A 25,636-nucleotide genomic window follows, 5' to 3' on the forward strand; every position below is an offset into this window, starting at 1 on the left:
GGACAAATCAAAATAGGACGTACAGGGTAAATGGTAGGGAATTGAGGAATGCAGTGGAACAGAGGGATCTGGGAATAACTGTGCATTGTTCCCTGAAGGTGGAATCTCATGTGGATAGGGTGGTGAAGAAGGCATTTGGTATGCTTGCCTTTATAAATCAGAGCATCGAGTATAGAAGTTGGGATGTAATGTTAAAATTGTACAGGGCATTGGTGAGGCCGAATCTGGAGTATGGTGTGCAGTTCTGGTCGCCAAATTATAGGAAGGATGTCGACAAAATGGAGAGGGTACAGAGGAGATTTACTAGAATGTTGCCTGGGTTTCAGCACTTAAGCTACAGAGAGAGGTTGAACAGGTTGGGTCTTTATTCTTTGGAGCGTAGAAGGTTGAGGGGGGATTTGATAGAGGTTTTTAAATTTTTGAGAGGGACGGACAGAGTTGACGTGGGTAGGCTTTTCCCTTTGAGAGTGGGGAAGATTCCAACAAGGGGACATAGCTTCAGAATTGAGGGACAAAGGTTTAGGGGTAACATGAGGGGTAACTTCTTTACTCAGAGGGTGGTGGCTGTGTGGAATGGGCTTCCAGTGGAAGTGGTGGAGGCTGGCTCGATTTTATTATTTAAGAGTAAATTGGATAGGTATATGGATAGGAGGGGATTAGAGGGTTATGGTCTGAGTGCAGGTAGATGAGACTAGGTCAGGGAGAATGGTCGGCGTGGACTGGTAGGGCCGGACAGGCCTGTTTGCATGCTGTAGTTGTTATATGGTTATATGGTTATATGGTTTTATGGTTATATGCTTCAGAGAAACAGAACCATCTGTATTGACTTCAACCGGGAGTCAACTGCAGTTATGAAGCGTAACATAGAGACAGATGTTGTCCTTATCAGATGACACGCCGGCATGGTGGCCCAGCGGTAGAGTTGCTGCCTTACAGCGAATGCAGCGCCGGAAACTCAGGTTCGATCCTGACTACGGGTGCCGTCTGTACGGAGTTTGTACGTTCTCCCCGTGACCTGCGTGGGTTTTCTCCGAGATCTTCGGTTTCCTCCCACACTCCAAAGAGGTACAGGTTTGTAGGTTAATTGATTGGGTAAATGTAAAATTTGTCCCTAGTGTGTGTAGGATAGTGTTAGTGTGCGGGGATCGCTGGGCGGCGCGGACTCGGTGGGCCGAAGGGCCTGTTTCCGCTCTGTATCTCTAAATCTTTTTTTAAAATCTAAAACAATGACCTGTGAAGACAAATCTAGACAAAGTAAAAGTTAAAAAAACACAAGCAGGTACAGCAAAGAAGAATTAACTCCTTAGTAGACATTAGAAGCCCGTTCCTTCCCTCCCGAGATGCTGCCTGACCCGCTGAGTTACTCCAGCATTTTGTGTCGACCTTCGATTCTAACCAGCATCTGCAGTTTTCTAACTACAGGGAATATGCCCCGATCTCTATCAACGGGGACAGTGTGGAGAGAGTGTCCAGCTTCAAGTTTCTGGGCACTCACATTTCGGAGGACCTAACATGGTCCAATAACACTGCTGCGCTGGTCAAGAAGGCACAGCAACGACTGTTCTACTTAAGAACACTGAAAAAGTCTGGTCTACCCCAACAGCTGCTGACGACCTTCTACCGCTGCACCATAGAGAGCATCCTAACGCATGGCATCCCTGTGTGGTACCTCAGCTGCACGGAGGCAGAAAGGAAAGCTCTACAGCGGGTAGTCCATAGAGCTCAGAGGGCCATCGGAACACAGCTACCAGACTTGGAGGGCATCTACAACACACGATGCCCCAGAAAAGCCACCAGCATCCACAAAGACTCTTCACACCCCTGCAACAGTCTGTTCGAACTCCTTCCATCGGGCAGACGATACAAGGCCTTCTACGCCCGCACCTCCAGACTCAGGAACAGCTTCATCCCCAGGGCCATAGCTGCTATGAACCGGTCCTGCTGAGCCGGATGGCCACAACGCATAGATCAACTTGCACTTTACCCTGTCTAAAAACTGTTACAATTGTTTCGTTTCGTTGGGTTGCTGTTAATTACTTAAATTATTGCATCGTACGGGAGGCGCATTCCCAATCTCGTTGTACCCCTGGGTATAATGACAATAAAGATATATTGTATTGTATTGTATTGTATTAACTCCTTAGTGTTAGTCCAGAAAGGTCCGCTTGCAAGTAACCGAGTGGTTAGTTTTATAATGGTTGGTTAGAAATGTGCTTGTGTTTTGGAAATCTTTTGGAAAATTATAATCTAGTAGACCAAGTGGACCCGTTGGGCACAAACTTCTCCTGCACCCTCTCCCCCCCCCCCCCCCCCCCTCCCATTCTCCCCTCCCCCCCATCCCTCCCTCCTCCCCTCCCCTCCCCCGCCTCCCCTCCACCCCCCCCCCTTCCCCCCCACTCCATCCCCCTCAACTGCCCCTTATCCTCCCTCATCCCCCTCCCTAGGAGATAGATTTAAACTTTAAAATGTGAATAACTTAAAAAATATAACACCGATTTCAATGAAACCTCTTCCATTGGCACCAAAGGGACGACGGTGAGTAAGGTGGGCCGATAATCGTCACGCGATCGTGTACCGCTTTGGCTGTAGTGCTGGAACAAACAGACAAACGAACGAGGGCTTTGGTATTCAGATTTCAGAATTTGCTCCTCAAACTGTAACGTTCTTTATTTCAGATAACTGATTGGCCGCCCTTCATTAGCTGGAAGTGGTCAGGCCATGGACGACAAACAGGATTAACAAGCTCGTCAGGAAGGGCTGGGGGGCGGAGTTGGAGGTGGATTCACGGGAGGTGGCCTTGGCGGGGAGGGGAGGATGCTCCTCAAACTGCGGGGCATCCCGGACAATAACAGCTCACCCCCTCCCTCCGTGACACACCGGTCAACCTGAGGGGCACCTTCAGCAACAGACTGGTCCCACCAAGATGCAGCATAGAACGAACGCCACAGGAGATCCATCTTCCCTGTGGCTATCAAACTGTACAACTCCCCCCCCCCCCATGATAGACTGAGACTGACCTCCCCCCCCCCCTCCACAATCTTTGCACATCCCCCAAGCCTTTCCACTCTTCAGTTTAATTTCATGTGTCGTGTACTTTGAGTTTGGGGTATTTTGTGTTTTTATGACTGTTGGCAGATCAATTTCATGGATGAATAAAGTTCCATCGCATCGTATCGTAATTCGACGATCCTTTCTACTTCCCTTTCTGCCCTTCATATCATATCATATATATACAGCCGGAAACAGGCCTTTTCGGCCCTCCAAGTCCGTTCCGCCCAGCGATCCCCATACATTAACACTTATCCTACACCCACTAGGGACAATTTTTACATTTACCCAGCCAATTAACCTACATACCTGTACGTCTTTGGAGTGTGGGAGGAAACCGAAGATCTCGGAGAAAACCCACGCAGGTCACGGGGAGAACGTACAAACTCCTTACAGTGCAGCACCCGTAGTCAGGATCGAACCTGAGTCTCCGGCGCTGCATTCGCTGTAAAGCAGCAACTCTACCGTAGATCTCCTGTGTGAAACCGTTGACCCTTCTGCTTGTTGAGATTCCACGAGGCCATCTGCCTTCACGAAGTCCGTTATCAGCTCACACACTCCCTCCCCCCACCCCGCCCGCTAATCTTTGCACATCCCCCCATCCTCTCCACTCCTCCCTTTAATTTCATGTTTCATGTGTCTTGTGTTTTGCGACTGTTAGCCGATCAATTGTACCGTATCCCCGGGGTGGCGGGACTGTCATATGAGGAAAGATTGAGGCAGGAAACATGTTCCCAATGTTGGGGGAGTCCAGAACAAGGGGCCACAGTTTAAGAATAAGGGGTAGGCCATTTAGAACGGAGATGAGGAAGAACTTTTTCAGTCAGAGAGTGGTGAAGGTGTGGAATTCTCTGCCTCAGAAGGCAGTGGAGGCCAGTTCGTTGGATGCTTTCAAGAGAGAGCTGGATAGAGCTCTTAAGGATAGCGGAGTGAGGGGGTATGGGGAGAAGGCAGGAACGGGGTACTGATTGATAGTGATCAGCCATGATCGCATTGAATGGCGGTGCTGGCTCAAAGGGCTGAATGGCCTACTCCTGCACCTATTGTCTATTGTCTATTGTCTATTGGAAAGACTGGGCTTGTATTCACTGGAGTTTAGAAGGATGAGAGGGAATCTTATGGAGACGTGTAAAATTATAAAAGGACTGCAGGAAAAATGTTCCCAATGTTGGGGGAGTCCAGAACCAGGGGCTACACATACAGTCTCAGAATAAAGGGGAGGCCATTTAAAACTGAGGTGAGAAGGAACTTTTTCAACCAGAGAGTTGTGAATTTGTGGAATTCTCTGCCACAGAGGGCAGTGGAGGCCAAATCACTGGATGGATTTAAGAGAGAGTTAGATAGAGCTCTAGGGGCTGATGGAATCAAGGGATATGGGGAGAAGGCAGGCACGGGTTACTGATTGTGGACGATCAGCCATGATCGCAATGAATGGCGGTGCGTACAGGCCGATCAGTCACCACTTGAACTGAAGATTCCTGACAGCCAACCCCCTTCGGAAAATGGACACGGCAAACCTCGAGAGTTTTAGTATACAGATGTGCAGGGCAGATTTTTTTGGTGGGGGAGACAGATGGTGGGGGGGACAGATGGTGGGGGGGGACAGATCGTGGCGTTCACGAGGCTTATCGATAGGCGCTTGGATATGCAGCGACTGGAGGGATATGGATCACGTGCAGGTTGGTGGGATTAGTCAGACTGGCATCATGGTCGGCACCAAAGATACGAGAGGAGCAAGATAGACCACTCGACCCTAAAAACCGTAGCACGTCACGGCGGCCATTTTAGTCGGCAGAAACTTGCAGAAACATTTAAAAAGAAAAATAACAACAATCTGTGAATTGATAGATGAGATATATTCTGCATTTTAATGGTATCATCACACATACTGCTCCCCCCACAACACTGATTACACTGCGAGAGGCAGAGCGAACGGCGGGTTTTGCCCACTAAAATGGCGGACGTTACGCTCCTTTGCGTACTACACTTCAGTATGGGCGATTTCAACGGAGTGGTCCATCTTGTTCCTCTAGTATCTTTGGTCAGCACAAACATTGTGGGCCGAAGGGCCTGTTCCCGTGCCGTGCTGGAGTGTTCTGGGCGTAGAGGGGGGGGGAGAGAGGGAGGGGGGGGGGGAGAGAGGGAGGGTAGAAACAGGGAGAACGTGCTGCTTTTGCACAGCAGCTGAACAGGTGAATACTTTGTTCAAATGAGCACTGCACCCCTGTCCCCACCCCACCCCACCCCACCCCACCGGCCCATTCCAACCCATTCCCATCACGGCCTTCCAGCCTAGCCACTGCCCCCTCTCGGGCAATGCCGCTCACAGTTGCTGCCGCTCCCTGCCTCCGTGAGGAGTCTTCAATGAATCGTAGCGGATCTCGGCGCGTCGCGGAAAACTTTTCCAGATTGAAATTTCTCGGCGACAGGTATCGTTGCTTATTGCGGGCGCTGCCTGTCGCACGCTGTCCCCAGGCTTGCCAGGTTCTCTGAGATGCATTTAGGAGCACGTAATATTGAATTAAGAAAAGGCATTTGAAGATACCAGAAGATAGTTTTGTTTGGCCAATTTATTTACCGTCAGGACATTTGACGGGTAGATTGGAGGCGACGGTTTGACGGTCAGGTAAGCGTGGGGATTTGGCGATGTTTCCGAAGACGGTGTAACCTCTTAGCCAGGCGCTAGTTTCACCAAAAAAAGTAACTTGTATCAATAGACAATAGGTGCAGGAGGAGGCCATTCGACCCTTCGAGCCTGTACGCACCGCCATTCAATGTGATCATGGCTGATCATTCTCAAGCAGTACCCCGTTCCTGCCTTCTCCCCGTACCCCCCTGACTCCGCTATCCTTAAGAGCTCTATCCAGCTGTCTCTTGAATGCATTCAGAGAATTGGCCTCCACTGCCTTCTGAGGCAGAGAATTCCACAGATTCACAACTCTTTGACCTGACTCGGCATTGTCGTGGTCATTGTCGTGGTCATTGTCGTGGTCATTGTCGTAGGGTGAAAGGAGATTTCGGCGATCTGCTACGACTTTGACAGTCGCCGGCAGTCGCCTAAGAAATCGCGTAACTGGGACAGGCCCTTAAAGGATCTGTCGGTGTCAGGACTGTTGAGTTCCCAAGCCCGGGCCGGGTCGGCAGGAGTCTCGGATGTGCAGGGGGACGAGGGTTGTTGTTTTAGGTTTTAGTTTTAGAGATGCAGCGCGGAAGCAGGCCCTTCGGCCCACCGAATCCGTGCCGACCAGCGGCCTCCGCACACTGACACTACCCCACACACACACACACACACACACACACTAGGGACAATTCACAATGACACCAAGCCAATTCATCCACAAGGCTGTACGTCTTTGGAGTGTGGGAGGAAACCGGAGATCCCGGAGAAAACCCACGCAGGTCGCGGGGAGAAACTACTGGCAGGCGCCCGTGGTCGGGATGGAACCCAGGTCCCTGGCGCTGTGAGGCAGCAACACTAACGCTATCCTCCACACACACACGCACACACACACTGGGGACAATTTACAGAAGCCAATTAACCTACAAACCTGAACGTCTTTTCAGATGTGGGAGGAAACCGGAGCACCCGGAGAAAACCCACGCGGTCACGGGGAGAACGTGCAAACTCCACACAGACAGGAATACTTTATTATCACACGCGACGTGTCGCAGTCTACCTCCCACGTGCTGGAGATGTAGTCCAAATCTTCCAATCAACCTGTCCGTGGCCCTTGCACTTTTTTAAATCTGCGCTGACGGTATTCTGCGTCCCGCCCCGCCCCCCCCCCCCCCACCTCCCCTGACATCAGTCTGAAGGAGGGTCTCGACCCGAAACGTCACCCATTCCTTCTCTCCGGAGATGCTGCCTGTCCCGCTGAGTTGCTCCAGCATTCTGTGTCTCACAGATGCATGTGAAGGTCAATTTGGTTCTTCATCCAATGACAATCATTCACAGATCAATGTCGCCCCACTCTGAGAATCCAATGTGGCCCTTGTCGATTGTGGATGGCATTTCTGCCAATGCTGGATGTGCCTTTAATTCGAGGGTCGTTCGGGAAAACAGGCCTCCCTGTCCCGCTGCGCCCACCACCGGCACTGCACGCCCACCCTGCCACCATCCAGTGTCGCTCGATTAATAATTCCTCCTGTATTTTGCTTTAATAACTATCGTTCTTTGTGCTCTCCAAAATGTTCTTTCCCCATTCATTGATCCGAATCCTTGAAATCTCTCCGGGTTGGTTTTGACAGGACGTTCTGTACTGACCACTATCTGACTGTCAGGCATCCCTGGCAGGTTGCCATGGAGGTCGGGGCCTAGGCACGGGTGCAGCCTCTGAGCGCCTGTCCTCATTGCAAGTGCAGACTCATGCCACCTCCAGGGGTGCAGCCCTGCATTCTCTGCATGGGCCGGGAATGTTGTACTCTGCTCGCTGCAACATGTGACATTCTGACTCAACTGTTAGAAACATAGAAAATAGGTGCAGGAGTAGGCCATTCGGCCCTTCGAGCCTGTACGCACCGCCATTCAATATGATCATGGCTGATCATCCAACTCAGTATCCCGTACCTGCCTTCTCTCCATACCCCCTGATCCCTTTAGCCACAAGGGCCACATCTAACTCCCTCTTAAATATAGCCAATGAACTGGCCTCAACTACCTTCTGTGGCAGAGAATTCCACAGACTCACCACTCTCTGTGTGAAGAAAACAATTCTCATCTCGGTCCTAAAAGACTTCCCCCTTATCCTTAAACTGTGACCCCTTGTTCTGGACTTCCCCAACATCGGGAACAATCTTCCTACATCTAGCTTGTCCAACCCCTTAATAATTTTGTAAGTTTCTATAAGATCCCCCCTCAATCTTCTAAATTCCAGCGAGTACAAGCCGAGTCTATCCAATCTTTCTTCATATGAAAGTCCTGCCATCCCAGGAATCAATCTGGTGAACCTTCTCTGTACTCCCTCTATGGCAAGAATGTCTTTCCTCAGATTAGGAGACCAAAACTGTACGCAATACTCCAGGTGTGGTCTCACCAATGCCCTGTACAACTGCAGCAGAACCTCCCTGCTCCTATACTCAAATCCCCTCGCTATGAATGCCAACATACCATTCGCTGTCTTCACTGCCTGCTGCACCTGCATGCCTACTTTCAATGACTGGTGTACCACGACACCCAGGTCTCGTTGCATCTCCCCTTCTCCTAATCGGCCACCATTCAGATTTGTCTGCTTTCCTGTTCTTGCCACCAAAGTGGATAACCTCACATTTATCCACATTATACTGCATCTGCCATGCCTTTGCCCACTCACCTAACCTATCCAAGTCACGTTGCAGCCTCCTAGCATCCTCCTCGCAGCTAACACTGCCCCCCAGCTTCGTGTCATCCGCAAACTTGGAGATGTTGCATTCAATTCCCCGTCCAAATCATTAATATATATTGTAAATAGCTGGGGTCCCAGCACTGAGCCTTGCGGTACCCCACTAGTCACTGCCTGCCATTCTGAAAAGGACCCGTTTATTCCTACTCTCTTCATAAGTTCCAGGAGATAAGACAGTTCTAGATATGATCGCGGCATTATTTGAGAGACTTTTGGACAGACATGTGGATATGCAGGGAATGGAGGGGTCATAGGGCATGTTCCGAAGGGCGAGTTCCACTTCTGTTCTATGACACATTCATTTAACAAATGTGAGTCATTAGGTCTTAAGCTTAAACAAATTCAATGACATCGAAGGCGGCCAAGACCAACTTCGATTTAAACCGGCATCTGCAGTTCCTTCCTGCCTGCCAGTCTCGAATATCCTCTCTGCACCCTATCCAGCATAACATCATTCTTCTTGTAGCCGGGTGGCCAAAACTGAACACAATGCCCCAAGTGTAGCCTTGGCAATGTCTTGTACAACTGTAACATAACCTCGCAACTAGGAGTATAGTCAACCAGTCTATACTAATCCCGCTTACTAACACTTCGTCTGTCAAGTGTTCAAGTGTTGATCCAGATAATGTTGTGAGAGGCTCCGTCTTCACCAAACTCTTAGGAAGTGTTTTAGTTTTTAGCTTAGAGATACAGCGCGGAAACAGGCCCTTCGGCCCACTGAGTCCGCGCCGACCAGTGATCCCTGTACACTAGGGTTGCCAACTGTCCCGTATTAGTCGGGACATTCCGTATATTGGGCTTAATTGGTTTGCCCTGTACGGGCCCAGGGGGCACTGGAGGCCCGGACCATGTAGGCCCGGAGCGCCACGTAACGGAGGTTGCGTAGCAACCCGCCTCCCGGCCCAGGCGGCCGCCATTGGCGGAGCGGGAGCGCATGGCCGCCGGCTGGGTGAGTTCACGTGGGGCGCGGGGCGGTGACGCCACCTTTTGTCCCTTATTTGGGAGTGAGAAAGTTGGCAACCCTACTGTACACTAACACAATCCTATACACACTAGGGACAATTTGCAATTATACCAAGCCAATTAAGCTACAAACCCGTACGTCTTTGGAGGGCGGGAGGAAACCAGAGCACCCGGAGAAAACCCACGCAGGTCACGGGGAGAACGTACAAACTCCGCACAGACAGCGCCCGTGGTCGGGATCGAACCCGGGTCTCTGGCGCTGTGAGGTAGCAACTCTACCGCTGTGCCACCGTGCCGCCCCGGAATGGGTTCCTAATTCCACCCCACTCTAGAGGCAAGAAATCTTTCTGAAGTTCCCTTTGAACCTCTTACCCCCCCCCAATCCTAAACCTCTGCCCTCAGCTTTAGGCTCCTGTGTGATGGGGTAACATTTCCCATGCTCAGCCCAATCTGTCCCTCACCTAATGCTGTCCCTGTACCTCCCCCCTCGACTCTGTCCAGGGACCCCGACAGTCCTTCCAGGTGAGGCAGAGGTTCACCTGTTCCTCCTCCAACCACTGTACCTGCTGCTCTCAGTGTGGGCTCCTGTACATCGGCGAGACCAAGCGCAGACTGGGCGATCGTTTCGCTCAACACCTCCGCTCAGTCCGCCTGGGCCCGCGCGATCTCCCGGTTGCCAAACACTTCAACTCCCCCCTCCCACTCCCACACTGACCCTTCTGTCCTGGGCCTCCTCCATTGTCAGAGTGAGGCCCAGCGCAAATTGGAGGATCAGCACCTCATATTTCGCTTGGGCAGCTCACACCCCAGCGGTACGAACATTGACTTCTCTAACTTCAAGTAACCCTTGCTTTCCCTCTCTCCCCGCCCCTCCCCCACCCTAGTCATCCTGCTAGTTCCACTGTTTGCATCCCTTCATTATCACCTCTTCCACAGCCAACAATGGACCATTGTGGGCCCCACCTTTCCTTGGCCATCGGTGCCGGCTCTGATTTGTTTTGTGAATATTTCAAGCCTCTAGTTTCCCTCCCCCCTCTGACTCTCAGTCTGAAGGAGGGTCTCGACCCGAAACGTCACCTGTTCCTTCTCTCCAGAGATGCTGCCTGTCCCGTTGAGTTACTCCGGCATTCTGTGTCTATCTTCGGTGCAAACCAGCATCTGCAGTTCCTTACTACGCATTCTGCGCACCTTGATGTGGTTCCCCCTCAGCCTCCAAGTTCCAAGTAAAACGTCCCCGGCTTCCCCAGAGTCGAACAGACCAGGTTCCCTTTTGGTTCATTATTTCACTCCCTCTCACAGCTCTGAACAATTGGCCAGCCCTTGTGGAAACTAGGTGGCGCAGCGGTAGAGTTGCTGCCTCACAGCGCCGGAGACCCGGGTTCCATCCCGACCACGGGCGCGGTCCGCACGGAGTTTGCACCTTCTCCCCGTGACCTGCGTGGGTTTTCTCCGAGATCTTCGGTTTCCTCCCACACTCCAAAGACGTACACGTATGTAGGTTAATTGGCTTTGGTAAATGTAAAAATGGTCCCTAGTGGGTATAGTTCATCAGGGTCTCGACCCGAAACGTCACCCATTCCTTCTCTCCCGAGATGCTGCCTGACCCGCTGAGTTACTCCAGCATTTTGTGTCCACCGTAAAACTAAGCCAGTCCGTGGCCCCCAGTGTATTCACTAATATGGTCCGGCCCCCGCCTACAACAGTCGCTACCCCTCACCTGCCCTGGAAAGCCACAGCACACGGATGAGAGTGCATGATGGGAAGTCAGTACTGTAGTGCTGTGGTCAGCATGGGTTTTAACCAAACACACTAGAGGAGCAAGATGGACCACTCGTTGAAATCGCCTCTACTGAAGTGTAGTACGCAAAGGAGCGGAACGTCCGCCATTTTAGTAGGCAACCAAAGATACTAGAGGAGCAAGATGGACCACTCCGTTGAAGTCACCTATATTGAAGTGTAGTACGCAAAAGAGTGGACCGTCCGCCATTTTAGTAGGCAAAACCCACCGTTCGCCATGCCTCTCGCAATGTAATCAGTGTTTTGGGGGAACAGTATGTGTGATGATACCATTAAAATGCAGATTATATCTCACCTATCAATAGATTTTTGTTCATTTTCTTTTAAAATGTTTCTGCAAGTTTCTGCCGACTAAAATGGCCGCCGTGACATACTACGGTTTTTAGGGTCGAGTGGTCTATCTTGCTCCTCTAGAATCTTTGGTTTTAACCTCAGAAGGTGCAGCTTTCCAACACTGACACGGGTGTGCTGCCAATTGAGCCAAAGGTCTGAAGAAGGGTCTCGACCCGAAATGGCACCTGGTCCTTCTCTCCAGAGATGCTGCCTGTCCCGCTGAGTTACTCCGGTATTTTGTGTCGGAGTTTACGAAGGTTAAGGAGATTCCTTTCGGAAGGAGATGAGGAGGAAGTCGTCGATAGTGGGTAGAGCTGCTGCCTCACGGCGCCAGAGACCCGGGTTCGATCCTGACCTCAGGTGCTGTGTGTGTGTGTGTATGTGTGTGTGTGTGGAGTTTGCGTGTTCTCCCTGCGACCGCGTGGGTTTTCTCCAGGTGCTCCGGTTTCCTCCCACATTCCAAAAGATGTGCATATTTGTAGGTTAAGTGGCCCTTTGGAAATTGCCCCCCCACCAGCGTGTGGTTGAGCGGGAGATTCTGGGGCAGAGGAGAGAGTTGATGAAAATGGGGGGGGGAGAATAAAACATGGGATCAAGATAGGATTAGTATTAAGGGGTGGTTGATGGTCGGCATGGGCTCAGTGGGCCGAAGGGCCTGTTTCCATGCTGTACACCTCTGTGACAATTATATTTATCCCCCAAAGAAGGGTCCCGACCCAAAACGTCCTCAGTCCAGTCCCTCCACAGATGCTGCCTGACCCGTTGAGTTCCTCCAGCGCTTTGTGCTTTGCTCAAGATTCCAGCACTTGCAGTTCCTCATGCCTCCTCCACCTATTCCCCCGACATTCTCACTCGCTAAAAGTCTGGCGTGAACGGCCTCAGTCCTTTGGTGGGGAATATTTTGGGTTTCCCAGCTGCCCCGGGGGAACATTATTAAGCCCCAGCTTGACTCAAATAGATCTGCTCGGCCTTGCACGCAAGGTCACTCCATGTTCTAAAAATAAATAAGCAACAACTGTTCATCCATTCGTCAAATCATTCCAGATTGACTCTGCCCCACCTTAAACGACGAAAGTGCAAAGTCCTGAGACTTTCTCCCAAAGCACCTTTGCCTCTCCACTCCTCCAACGTGGAGGGTATCCTCAGGAAATGCCAGAGGCGGCAGTATCTCTTGAGGAAGCTCAACTCCTTTGGGGTCAGCAAGGACATCCTCGTAACGCTTTACTGCGCCTCCATTGAGAGCAAAGATACTAGAGGAGCAAGATAGGCCACTCGACCCCAAAAACCGTAGTACGTCACGGCGGCCATTTTAGTGGGCAGAAACTTGCAGAAACATTTTAAAAGAAAAATAACAAAAATCTGTGAGTTGATAGATGAGATATATTCTACATTTTAATGGTATCATCACATACTGTTCCCCCAAAACACTGATTACACTGCGAGAGGCAGAGCGAACGGCGGGTTTTGCTTACTAAAATGGCGGACGTTACGCTCCTTTGCGGACTACACTTCAGTATAGGCGATTTCAACGGAGCGGTCCATCTTGCTCCTCTAGTATCTTTGATTGAGAGCGTCATCACGTTCTCCTCCACCTGCTGGTCCCACTCCATCAGCCTGCAGAGCAGAAACCTCCTGCAGAGCACAGGCCAAAGTCCGTTCCAAAATTATTGGACTCCCCGTCCGAGCCCTCTCTCTCCGCCCTCTGCGACCAGCAGATGCTGAGGTCAGCCGGCAGGGTTTTACAGGACCCCTCACACGCCCTGCTCTCTGTGTTTGAGAGGGCTCCCCTCAGCACTGCCCAGGCTGTGGGACACAGAGGAGAAGGGCAACCTTTGTCCCCAAGGTTGTTCAGCTCCTCAACTCCCAACCACCCCTGTCCCGCTGGTCACCCTGCTAGTCCTCCCACCCCCCCCCCCCCCCAATAGTTTTTGTACTACTCTGCGCGCCTTTGTAAATTGCCCCACGGGAACTTGAACTTGAGCTCTTTCCTCCCGGCCGTTCAAAACGCTCCTTAGAACCTAACTCTGTGACCACGTTTCCTGAAAGGAGACTTCAGACCTCATGTCAAATGCTGCTCCGTGACCCTTCTGAGAAGGGAAATCTCACAGAGGGGGTAGGGGGGGGGGGGAAGACATGCAATATACTGTCTCTGATCAAAGTTTGTCCCGATTGAACCAGGCACCTATATCAACAATATTCGCCTGGTTCTCATCCCTGTTGACTCAGGGCGAGTCTATTGGGGCTCACGTTGTCAACCTCCCCGTGGTGAGCGAATTGTGTCAACTGAACGCAGCCAGGCGAACGACAACAAACAGAGACAGCAGAAGCAGAAGCAGCTTCATAACTTCTGCTGTCTCAAACGCACGAACGACGCGTCCTGGACTCTTGGGCAGGGACTGGACTCTGCCTCCAGGTGAGTCACTTATTAAAGGCTTATTAAAGCCTCAATTCTAGACACGGCCAACATGAACGGTTTACACTTGGAACACGTACAATCCACGCTTAACCAGATGCAGTTAATGGCGAAAGATCCGGGCATGTTTGCGTGGACGAGGGGAGGGAGGGTTTTTTTTTTAAATCGTAAAGCGTAAGGTCCACAACCGGGTCAATTCTCATGTGGCGTTTGTGAAAACCACGGGATTGGCGTGGTAGAACATGGCGGCCACTGGCTCAGAGCCGAGTTTCGCTCCGACCCAGAAACGGGCTTGCAACACGGATACTTTGAAATTTCGTCCACCTAAAAAAAAAAAAAGGAATTCTTGCTTCCCAGCTCTGGGATTCCATCTTTCCCGGCCTTGACTTTCGAAGTTCCCAGGTTTTTTTTTTTAAACGCTCACCACGGGGAGATGGTTATGAGAAAAAAAACATTTCAGGCCCTAATCCTAAATACCGGAGTGCTTTTGCTCAATTCTAAGAGAGTTCTGAAGCACTCTTGACATTAAAGATGATTTTTTTTTTGTCCCTTTCTTCCCCCTTGTTCTGCCAGGTCCTTGTTCTTAGTTCTTTACCATGCACTTGAACCTGTTCTTCGAGTAAAAAAGCCCGTGTTTCAGCTGGATGTTCGCCTCCGATAACTTGGGGTACCGGAACTCCTTGTAGGTCTTCTCGTTTTCGTCGGCCTTGCTCCAGGGAAGTTTGATCTTGCTGGCGTGATCCACCGTGACGTCCTCGCACGACCCGACGTGGAGAACGCCCAGCCCGTCGATGAAGAACTCTGCCAACAGGAAACACGTCAGGTCAACCCACGAGTCAGCACCGACCAAAGAGACCAGAGCAGAGCACGATGGACCACTCGACCCCAAAAACCATAGCGCGTCACGGCGGCCATTTTAGTAGGCAGAAACTTGCAGAAACATTTTAAAAGAAAAATAACAAAAATCTGCGAATTGATAGATGAGGTATATTCTGCATTTTAATGGTACACTGTTCCCCCAAAACACTGATTACTCTGCGCTAGGCAGAGCGAACGGCGTGTTTTGCCTACTAAAATGGCGGACGTTACACTCCTTTGCGTACTACACTTCAGTATAGGCGATTTCAACAGAGTGGTCCATCTTGTTCCTCTCGTATCTTTGGCATTGACATTAAGCTGAGAAAGGGTGCAGAGAAGGGCAGCCGCCTCACTGCGCCGGAGACCCGGGTTCCATCCTGACTACGGGCGCTGTCTGTACAGAGTTTGTACGTTCTCCCCGTGGGTGTTCTCCTTCAAAGGCGTGCAGGTTTGTAGGTTAATTGGTTTTGGTAAAATTGTAAATTGTCCCTCGTGTGTGTAGTGTTAGTGGTCGGCACGGACTCGGTGGGCTGAAGGGCCTGTTTCCGCGCTGTATCTCTGGACTAAAGGACGATTGACGAGGATGATCATAAGTTTATAAGTACACCAGGTATCTGACAGTCAGCTTTAGTTCACCTGAACGTGGCAGCTCACAAAGCTTATAAGCAGACCAGACTGGACATGTAGCAATTAAGATCAAATTGGAAGGAGGTTTCTGACCACGCAAGTCACTACTAAAATCTGCCTGGCCAGCTGAGTTACTCCAGCATTTTGTGGGGTTTTTTTTTCAGATAATACTCCACATGGATACAATCAAAGGAGAAGGCAGGAGAATGGGGTTGAGGGGTAAATAGATCAGCCATGATCAAATAGTGCAGCAGACTAGTTGGGCCGAATGGCCTAATTCTGCTTCTACGAACCTATGAACCGTTGCAGCCTGGGTATTTGATTAGTGCGGGTGTCAGGGGTTACGGGGAGAAGGCAGGAGAATGGGGTTGAGAGGGAAAGATAGATCGGCCACGATTGAACGGCAGAGTAGACATGATGGGCCGAACGGCCTAATTCTGCTCGGAGTACTTATGAACGTACTTAACCTCCGCACCACCACCACATCCTGCACGCGGGGACGTGTTGGCGGGTCCAAACTAGATGTCAACTGGAGAGCAGGGGGACCGTGAACGAATCGGGATCATTGTGCCATGCCAACCCACCACCTTTGAAACATAGCGTCCCCTTGTTAAAGTTTGTTTTCTCTAGACGGACAACAATGCAACAAAGTTAGTGGTAAAACAGTAAAGTCTCACCTCGTGTCCCACTCTCGCCTGGCGTAATAAAGACTTTACTGTTTTGCCACTAACTTTGTTGCATTGTTGTCTGTCTGGAGAAAATTCCCGGAATGGCGGGACTGTCGTATGTTGAAAGGCTGGAGCGATTGGGCTTGTATACACTGGAATTTAGAAGGATGAGGGGGGATCTTATTGAAACATATAAGATAATTAGGGGATTGGACACATTAGAGGCAGGAAACATGTTCCCAATGTTGGGGGAGTCCAGAACAAGGGGCCACAGTTTAAGAATAAGGGGTAGGCCATTTAGAACGGAGATGAGGAAGAACTTTTTCAGTCAGAGAGTGGTGAAGGTGTGGAATTCTCTGCCTCAGAAGGCAGTGGAGGCCAGTTCGTTGGATGCTTTCAAGAGAGAGCTGGATAGAGCTCTTAAGGATAGCGGAGTGAGGGGGTATGGGGAGAAGGCAGGAACGGGGTACTGATTGAGAGTGATCAGCCATGATCGCATTGAATGGCGGTGCGTACAGGCTCGAAGGGCTGAATGGCCTACTCCTGCACCTATTGTCTATTGTCTATTGTCTAAAACGAACGTTAAGACCCTCACCTGAATGCGCCACCCTGGTCAGCCTGGGGTCAAAGCCCACCCGTTGTACTTTGTCCGTGCGGGCCAGGAAGAAGTTGACCACGCCGTCCGTGACCACGCAATGCGGGAAGCCCTGCAGGACGTGGTAGTGCCCCATGCGGGTGTGCAGGCAGTCGCCGTCCTCTCCGCCCCGCTCCACGCTGATCTGGTGCTGAAAGGTGGTGGCAAAGCCGGTCTTCTCTCGCACGGCCCCCCCGACCTACAGCAGGGCACACGAGCAACAAGGAGAGCCCCGACACAGTGGCAGCGCGGGACTGAAGCCCATTCACCCATGCTGTTACAAGCCGCACGACGACAGCAGACATTAAAAGAAAATAAGCCTCTCGACCCGAAGCGCCACCCATTCCTTCTCCTGGTCTGAAGGTTTAGCTCTTATGCCCAATGGTATCAAGGGATATGGGGAGAAAGTAGGAATGGGGTATGGATTTGGGATGATCAGCCATGATCGTACTGAATGGCTCGAAGGGCCGAATGGCCTACTCCTGCACCTATTTTCTACGTTTTTATGTCTCTACGCTGCCTGTCCCACTGTTATTCCAGCATTTTGTGTCTATCATTAAAAAAAATGAGAGTGTAACCTGACCATGTTCAATTGTAAAGCACCGAAACAAAGCAGGGCTATGCAGTCTCGAGTCAAAGAGTCATGAAGCACAGAAGCAGGCCCTTCAGCCCATCATGTCTATGTTAACCATCTATCCTAACCAAAGATACTAGAGGAACAAGATGAACCACTCCGTTGAAATCGCCTGTACTGAAGTGTAGTACGCAAAGGAGCGTAACGTCTGCCATTTTAGTAGGCAACCAAAGATACTAGAGGAACAAGATGGACCACTCCGTTGAAATCGCCTGTACTGGTGTAGTACGCAAAGGAGCGTAACGTCCGCCATTTTAGTAGGCAAAACCCGCCGTTCACTCTGCCTCTCGCAGTGTAATCAGTGTTTTGGGGGAACAGTATGCGTGATGATACCATTAAAATGCAGAATATATCTCATCTATCAATTCACAGATTTGTTATTTTTCTTTTAAAATGTTTCTGTAAGTTCCTGCCTACTAAAATGGACGCCGTGATGCACTACGGTTTTTAGGGTCGAGTGGTCTATCTTGCTCCTCTAGTATCTTTGATCCTAACCTGTTTTATTTCCCCCACCCCACATTCCCATCAACTCCACCCAGGTTCTATCACTAACCTGCTCACGTCAGAAGATTTACAGAGAGCCAACTAACCTACCAGTCCTTGGCGATGTACGAGGAAACCCACAATAAGGAGAACGTGCAAACTCCACACAGACACCACTGGGTCTTTGGCGCTGTGAGGCAGCAGCTCTACGGGCTATGTCAACGAGCTGCGTCCTGCACGGGCAGGGGGAATAATTTCCTTGTAAATCCTCCGCCACAAAGCACAGCACAATGACCAGTATTGATTCACATTTGTGGCGTGCAACCTCACTCCCAAGAACAATGACACTTCCTGTTTACTTAGGAAAATAACTGCAGATGGTGGTACACATCAAATGTGTCACAAAATGCTGGCGTAACTCAGCGGGTCAGGCAGCATCTCTGGAGAGAAGGAATGGGTGACGTTTCGGGTCGAGACCCTTCTTCAGACTGATGTCAGGGGAGTGGGCGGGACAGAGATAAAATGTAGTCGGAGACAGTAAGACTGGCGGGAGAACTGGGAAGGGGGAGGGGATGGAGAGAGAGGGAAAGCAGGGGCTACCTGAATTTCCATGGCTGGTGCCTTTTTCGAGTTGTGTCCGGGGCTGTGCGTGTGCTCCAGGTAGGGTTGCCAACTTCCTCACTCCCAAATACGGGACAAGGTGACGTCACCCGCCTCCCGGCCCGGGCGGCCGCCACTGGTGGAGCGGGAGCACGTGGCCGCTGGATGGGCGAGGTCACGTGGGGGCGCGGGGCGGTGACGTCGCCCTTTGTCCCTTATTTGGGAGTGAGGAAGTTGGCAACCCTACTCATACGGGACAAGGGCGGCCTCGCACGGGACAAGGGCGGCCTCGTACGGGACAATCTAGTTCAGCCCAAAATACGGGATGTCCCGGCTAATACGGGACAGTTGGCAACCCTAGCTCCAGGCCTGCTGGATTTGACGCAAAATACACCCGCGGACAAGCGACGGCGGACGAAACCTCGGCTTCTTACCAGGTCCAGTGTTGTCTTCTCCAAAATGTCCACTAGTTTTTCAACCTTGGTGTTTGAGGTGAAGATGAAATCATCGTCAACCCAGAGGAGATACTTGGTCGTGACTTGGGAAATGGCAAGGTTACGACCAGCAAACCAACCCTGGAGAAGGAAGGCAAACATCTCTTATTCCTCAGCAAACTCGCAGACATCACCTCTTCTCCCACACACACGCGAACTAGAAAGCCTCCATGACACAGCCTGACCTGACCTCTGCCCGCTCACTTCCTCTGAATTCCCAGCTGCTCGGCTGCCTGGCAGGCGTGAGAAGGTCAACTGCTTTAACACGTGGTTCTTTTTCTTGGTAGCTCGCTGGCAAGGTTGGTTGAAACGAAAAAACTTTCTTCAGAAAGTTATTTTACGGGCGCGGCGGTAAAGTTGCTGCCTTACAGCGAATGCAGCACCGGAGACCCGGGTTCCATCCCGACCACGGGTGCTGTCTGTGCGGAGTTTGTACGTTCTACCCGTGACCCGCGTGGGTTTCCTCCGAGATCTGTTTCCTCCCGCACTCCAAAGACGTGCAGGTTTGTAGGTTAATTGGCTTGGTGTAAATGTAAAAATTGTCTCGAGTGTGTGTAGGATAATGTTAGTGTGCGGGGATCGCTGGTCGGTGGGCCGAAGGGCCTGTTTCCACGCTGTGTCTCTAAACTAAACTAAACTAATGTGTAGGAAAATAATTGGAGGAACAGCATCTCATATTTCGCTTGGGCAGCTTACACCCCAGCGGTATGAACATTGACTTCTCTAACTTCAGATAGTTCCTCTGTCCCTCTCTTTCCCCTCCCCCTTCCCAGTTCTCCCACTAGTCTTCCTGTCTCCAACTACATCCCATCTTTGTCCCACCCCCTCCCCTGACATCAGTCTGAAGAAGGGTCTCGACCCGAAACGTCGCCCATTCCTTCTCTCCCGAGATGCTGCCTGACCTGCTGAGTTACTCCAGCACTCTGTGAAACGTCACCTATCCATGTTCTCCACAGATGCTGCCTGACCCGCTGAGTTACTCCAGCACTCTGTGAAACGTCACCTATCCATGTTCTCCACAGATGCTGCCTGACCCGCTGAGTTACTCCAGCACTCTGTGAAACGTCACCTATCCATGTTCTCCACAGATGCTGCCTGACCCGCTGAGTTACTCCAGCACTCTGTGAAACGTCACCCATTCCTTCTCTCCAGAGATGCTGCCTGACCCGCTGAGTTACTCCAGCATTCTGTGTCTAAACTAAACTAAGATGCAAACTCAAGCTCAGCTGTGCCTGCCTCAATGTGCATCAGTATTGGACTCTTCCATTTATAGGGCGCTGAAGAAAGTGTTTCATGCAAGTGGCCACCACGGAAAAATAGAATTGGGGCGGGAGATTGCCCTAGCAAGGCCAAGTGCAAGCATTTAAAAGACAGCACTGTCTCTCAGAACGTATGGGGCTCAGAAATGTGCTTGGTCGTATTTGTTCTTGACATCTATCAACCACTGAAAGCAGAACATGAAGACTCAAATACCTTGAGTCAACACAATTAACCAAATAATGATTTGCCAATGCAACCTGGAATGGCTAATGATGGAACTGTATTTAAATTGGACTGTTTCAGGCAGCAAATTGTCCGGAGGCGTTTGGCACGATTAGGATCAAACAAGACACACACAACAAAGCGGGACAGGCAGCATCTCTGGAGAGAAGGGATTGGGCGTCGTTTCGGGGCGAGACCCTTCTGCAGACTCAGAGTCAGGGGAGAGGGGAACTGAAGATATGGATGGGTACAAAGAGAAGGCGAGGTGTGAAAACGACAGATCAAAGCAGATGCTGATCAAGGAAATGTAGAATGGTAGGAAAATAACTGCAGATGCTGGTTCAAATCGAAGGTAGACACAAAATGCTGGAGTAACTCAGTGGGTCAGGCAGCATCTCTGGAGAGAAGGAATGGGTGACATTCCTTTCTTCAGACACAAACACAAACCCAGGTCTGACTGTTTCAAAGTGCATCAGTATTGGACTCTCCCCCCCCCGAAACATCACCCACTTGTTGCTGGGAATGTGGGCAGAATGAACATGGATAAGGGTTGAACAGTGAGTTCTGGTTGGTGCAGACTCAAAAGGCTATGGTGCCCTATGGACTCTGATGGTTTTGTGCAGAGTGTTTGCATATCTACAGTCATAAGGTCATAAGTGACAGGAGCAGAATTTGGCCATTCGGCCCATCAAGCCCCCTGCGCCATTCAATCTCGGCTGATCCATCTCTCCCTCCCAACCCCATTCTCCCGCCTTCTCCCCATAACCCCTGACACCCGCACTGATCAAGAATCTGTCAACGTCTGCCTTAGATATATCCGTTTCTGGATCTTATAGAAACAGTATAAAATTATTAAAAGGGCTACTAGACAAGCTGGATGCAGGAAAAAAATGTTCCCAATGTTGGGGGGGAGTCCAGAACCAGGGGCCACACACACACAGTCTAAGAATAAAGGGGAGGCCATTTAAAATTAAGGTGAGAAGAAACTTTTTCACCCAGAGAGTTGTGAATTTGTGGAATTCTCTGCCACAGAGGGCAGTGGAGGCCAAATCACTGGATGAATTTAAAAGAGAGTTAGATAGAGCTCTAGGGGCTAGCGGAATCAGGGGATATGGGGAGAAGGCAGGCACGGGTTACTGATTGTGGACGATCAACCATGATCACAATGAATGTTGGCACTGGCTCGAAGGGCCAAGTGGCCTCCTCCTGCACCTATTTTCTAAGTCCCCATGACCCCTGACACCCGTAGCAATCGAGAATCTATCGAACTCTGCCTTATCTACAGTATTTCCTGCCAGACTTGCCCTCTCCGTCTCATGACACAATTTGCATAACCGCCTATTTACATAATATATTACCTTTAATAAAATTAGATTCCAATAAATGAAAAAGGGAAGCCAAACACCTGACTGAGGGACCTAAAACATTCAAAAACCAATGTCCTTATTTGCCGCCGAGTGCTGGATCAGTTCCTTTTTCGATAAAGGCTCACACGTTAAAGGTACAGGGCACGGTTTTAAAATTGGAATTGACACAAAACTTGGGAGAATAATTAACAGTGAACAACTCGGTGTCATAGAGACATAGAAACATAGAAAATAGGTGCAGGAGGAGGCCTATAAGATTTGAGAAGTTTCCCCTCATTCTGCAATCAACAAAACCAAAGAGCTGCACTTTGGCCATTTTATACGGGAAAGCAGAGAAAGGCTGCAGTCAGCTTTTTACCAAGGGATGTCACAATCAGTGGGTCCCAAGATGGCCGCGGGACCTCGTGACCAGCCACAAAAGCAAAAACCCCACAGCCCAGTCTCTAGGTTTTCTGCAAAGCCACGGCCAGAACAATAGATGGATATTGGCTGTGCAGAAACCCGCGAAACCAGGTCGAAGTCCAGACACTGGGGCGCTGACATCAGCATACTGCACAATGCCCCAAGCCGACCTACACAGTTAATCCCGTCAAGGGGGCACAATAGCCCATAGAAACCTACCTGGCAGATGATGGGAAACCAGTTAAACCCATCACCTCTCAACGAAAAACAGATTAACAGACTGTCTAGCCATCACCGGTACCCCCGGACATAACGCAGAACAAAGAGAAAACTCGAAACCTATCCTTGAAACAAAGAGATCCCGAGATCTGGCGGGAGATAGGACGGGTCAGGATTAGTATAACTGGCCACGATTTTGGGGTTTTAAAAAACGCACGCAAGACACACACGGGAACCGAAGCACAGCACGGAAAAAGAAGGAAGAACGGAAGGAAGAAACTCACGGAACAAGCACGGCACTCACGGAAAACAGCGGAGAAGCAGCACGAACAGCCAGTAACCCCAGTAATAGCCCCATGGTGAGCATGTACCCCGATCCTGCACATCCTGGACATAGTTTAGTGTAGAGGGGAGGGTGGTTTTAATTAACGTGGGTGTAAGTGAATATGTGTTGGCCAATTTTACGATGTGTCGTACGTTCCCCATCTTACAGTCAAGAATATGTCTTATAGAACATTGCGTTTATGATTCAGAGACAAAGTATTCATGTAATTATGCATATGTCTAATAGAACTGTGTCAAAGTATTCATGTAATTATGTATATGTCTTATAGAACTGTGTCAAAGCATTCATGTACCATAGTCACAAGCGCTCAATAAAAGCCTTTTCCGTTTAAACCCTGGTCTTCAAATCTGGTCTGGTTGAATTTTTCTGCACTATCAATGCTCCTTGCATCTAAGTCCAGTGTCTAGAACCGTAGGGGGTGAGTAGGTCGAACCACTCACGGGGAACCAGTGTGCGCGGCCTGGTCGAGGGACCAGAGCAAGGCACGGGGACCTTAGGTCGGGCAAAAGCTCGGCGCAGAAACCCCTTACAGATTATGGCGACCCAGATGGGACACTGGCAGCAGGATGATAGGGTGCCAGAAAAGGATTTGAAGACTAGGGACGTAATGGACGAGGGCATTGCAGACTATGTTTTTAGCAAGGTAAATATAACCAAACAGTGGATGTGTGATTTATTGGAGGACAAGCGCCCACTGGATGCAGCGATCCGGTGGATGGCCAGTAAAGCCCATAAGAAATCTGTGGAAAAGGCGGTCTGGCTGACCTGCTACAAAAGGCAGGTCCAGCTCTTGGACCGCGTGGTTGTGGCACAGGCTGCCCAGATCAGGGACCTTCTTGAGGAGGTAGAGGAGAAGGCCGCGGGTGGGCACCAGTTGATTGAGGCTCTGGACTCTTTGAACAAGGAGCGCCGGGTCGTGACCAACCGCCACAAGGCCAGGGTAGAGCTGATGGAGTGTCAGATCACTGAGGCCATGCTCAGTGAGGGCAAGCTCAGGGAGCAGTGCGCTTCCCTGAGCCACCAGCTGGAGACCCAGGAAGAGAACCTCAAGGGGGTTAGGGCAGCCTACAAAATGGTTTTGGAGGGCAGGTCGGAAGGGGCCGACCACGGGGCCTGCCTGCAGGAGATAGAGGGTCTGCGGGGTGCTTTAAATAAAGCAAGCGGGCTGGTCTATCTAATGAACCCCCCCAGCGAGCCAGTCGCTGGCGGTTGCGAAGGTCCCGGTTCCGGTCCCCAGAAAGACCGTGGTGGCTTCGGCCCCCAGACTCCACGACCCCCCTAGCTACGAGGCATCCTGGGAAAGGGGTAGTGTAGGGGAGAGAGAGAGAGAGAGAGAGGAGCTCCCGGTCGAGGACTCGGCACCGGCGCCCATGTGCCCGGTCCTGGAAACCAGGCGGGGACCCACCGTGCTGAATGGGGACGCCGGACCCATTCAAAGCGAGATCGTGGTGCCCCACAGCTCCCAGCAGTTAAGAGCCATGATCGGGCATGTAATGAAATTGTCCGAATCAGGGGACCCTTCGCTGCATTTTAGGGAGGTCGAGCAAACCGCCACAATCAACGGTCGCGACGAGGGAGAACGGGCAAAAATGTTGCTGTTCTCCCTGGACAGCTCGATCCTCCAGTGCCTCTCAGATGAGAGTAAAAGAGGGACCAGGACCTACGATCTCCTACGGGACGAGGTCCTGGAAGTTTTGGGGATGGGCGATGAGGGTCCATTTGCCCGATTGGGGAAGACCCTCCAGATGGAGGGAGAACCCCCAAGGGTTTTTGCGGCGCGACTGTGGTCAGTGTATCAGAGCAGCTGCCCGCACGTCCCCGCGCGGGATGTCCTGGTCGGGAATGGGAGAGCCCAGAGGCTCCGTTGCTTGGTGTCAAACAGCCTGGCGGCCGTCAGGGAGCAGGCGAAAGCCGGGTTTGATCCCACAAATAGCACGGAGGAGGCGGTTTTGGACCGTCTCACGGTAGGGTATAGGAACACCCGGAGCACGTCTACCCGACTCGTAACAGGGAAGGTGTACGTAGCGGAGGCTACTGCACCGGCCCAAAAGGAGTGGCGACAGGAGGGTAACCCTACCGCACAGTCCAAGTGTTTCAGGTGCGGTAAGGTGGGGCACTGGCGGAAGGATTGCAGGGCCCACACCAAGGAAGATAGGGTTGGCACCACCCTGCGCGCCGAGGTCCCAGTTAAGCCCGAGATTATCGAAACGATGATCGAGGTGATGCGGTCCCTCATGGCCGCACAGGGGAAGGTGGCAGTCGCTACCGGCTCCCCGGGTGCGGGGGGGGGGGGGCACTGGACATTCCCCAATGACATCAGCCCACGCAGCCCGCCTATCTGTGTCCGCTCCGCTACGATGCGTGGAAGAGGCCGCTTGTGGAGATGGTAGTGGAGAGGCAAAGGGGCAGTTACCTGTTGGACACGGGGGCTTCATGCACCGTGGTCCACACAGAGGAACCCTTTGACTCTCCCCTGTCCACGGGGGTCCCTTTCGCACTGGCGGGGTTCACAGGGAAGGAACAGGCTGGCGCGCGTTCACAGCCAAGGATGAGGCAGGTCACGCAGACAAAATGGAGAGGGTACAGAGGAGATTTACTAGAATGTTGCCTGGGTTTCAGCACTTAGGCTACAGAGAGAGGTTGAACAGGTTGGGTCTTTATTCTTTGGAGCGTAGAAGGTTGAGGGGGGACTTGATAGAGGTTTTTAAAATTTTGAGAGGGACGGACAGAGTTGACGTGGGTAGGCTTTTCCCTTTGAGAGTGGGGAAGATTCCAACAAGGGGACATAACTTCAGAATTGAGGGACAAACGTTTAGGGGTAACATGAGGGGGAACTTCTTTACTCAGAGGGTGGTGGCTGTATGGAATGGGCTTCCGGTGGAAGTGGTGG

General features: G+C 51.1%; 1 protein-coding gene across 4 annotated transcripts in view; it reads right to left on the reverse strand.

Annotated features, from left to right (window-relative positions):
- Positions 1 to 5,321: 5,321 nt before the first annotated feature.
- The window catches only part of LOC144611935 (beta-1,4 N-acetylgalactosaminyltransferase 1-like), a 95,690-nt gene continuing 75,375 nt past the window's right edge, over positions 5,322 to 25,636 (reverse strand). For 3 of the 4 annotated variants that reach the window (XM_078431279.1, XM_078431281.1, XM_078431278.1), the window contains 3 exons: positions 18,871 to 19,011; positions 16,681 to 16,918; positions 11,578 to 14,733 (listed from right to left, as the gene is read on the reverse strand). In XM_078431279.1, coding sequence (XP_078287405.1) covers positions 14,516 to 14,733; positions 16,681 to 16,918; positions 18,871 to 19,011 — 597 coding nt within the window. In that variant the 3' untranslated portion in view covers positions 11,578 to 14,515. Of the gene's footprint in view, positions 5,731 to 11,577; positions 14,734 to 16,680; positions 16,919 to 18,870; positions 19,012 to 25,636 lie in introns of those variants that run through there. The other variant, XM_078431280.1, reaches the window with a different exon arrangement.

The sequence above is a fragment of the Rhinoraja longicauda genome, chromosome 42, assembly GCF_053455715.1.
Source record: "Rhinoraja longicauda isolate Sanriku21f chromosome 42, sRhiLon1.1, whole genome shotgun sequence".
NCBI classification, from domain to species: Eukaryota; Metazoa; Chordata; class Chondrichthyes; order Rajiformes; family Arhynchobatidae; genus Rhinoraja; species Rhinoraja longicauda.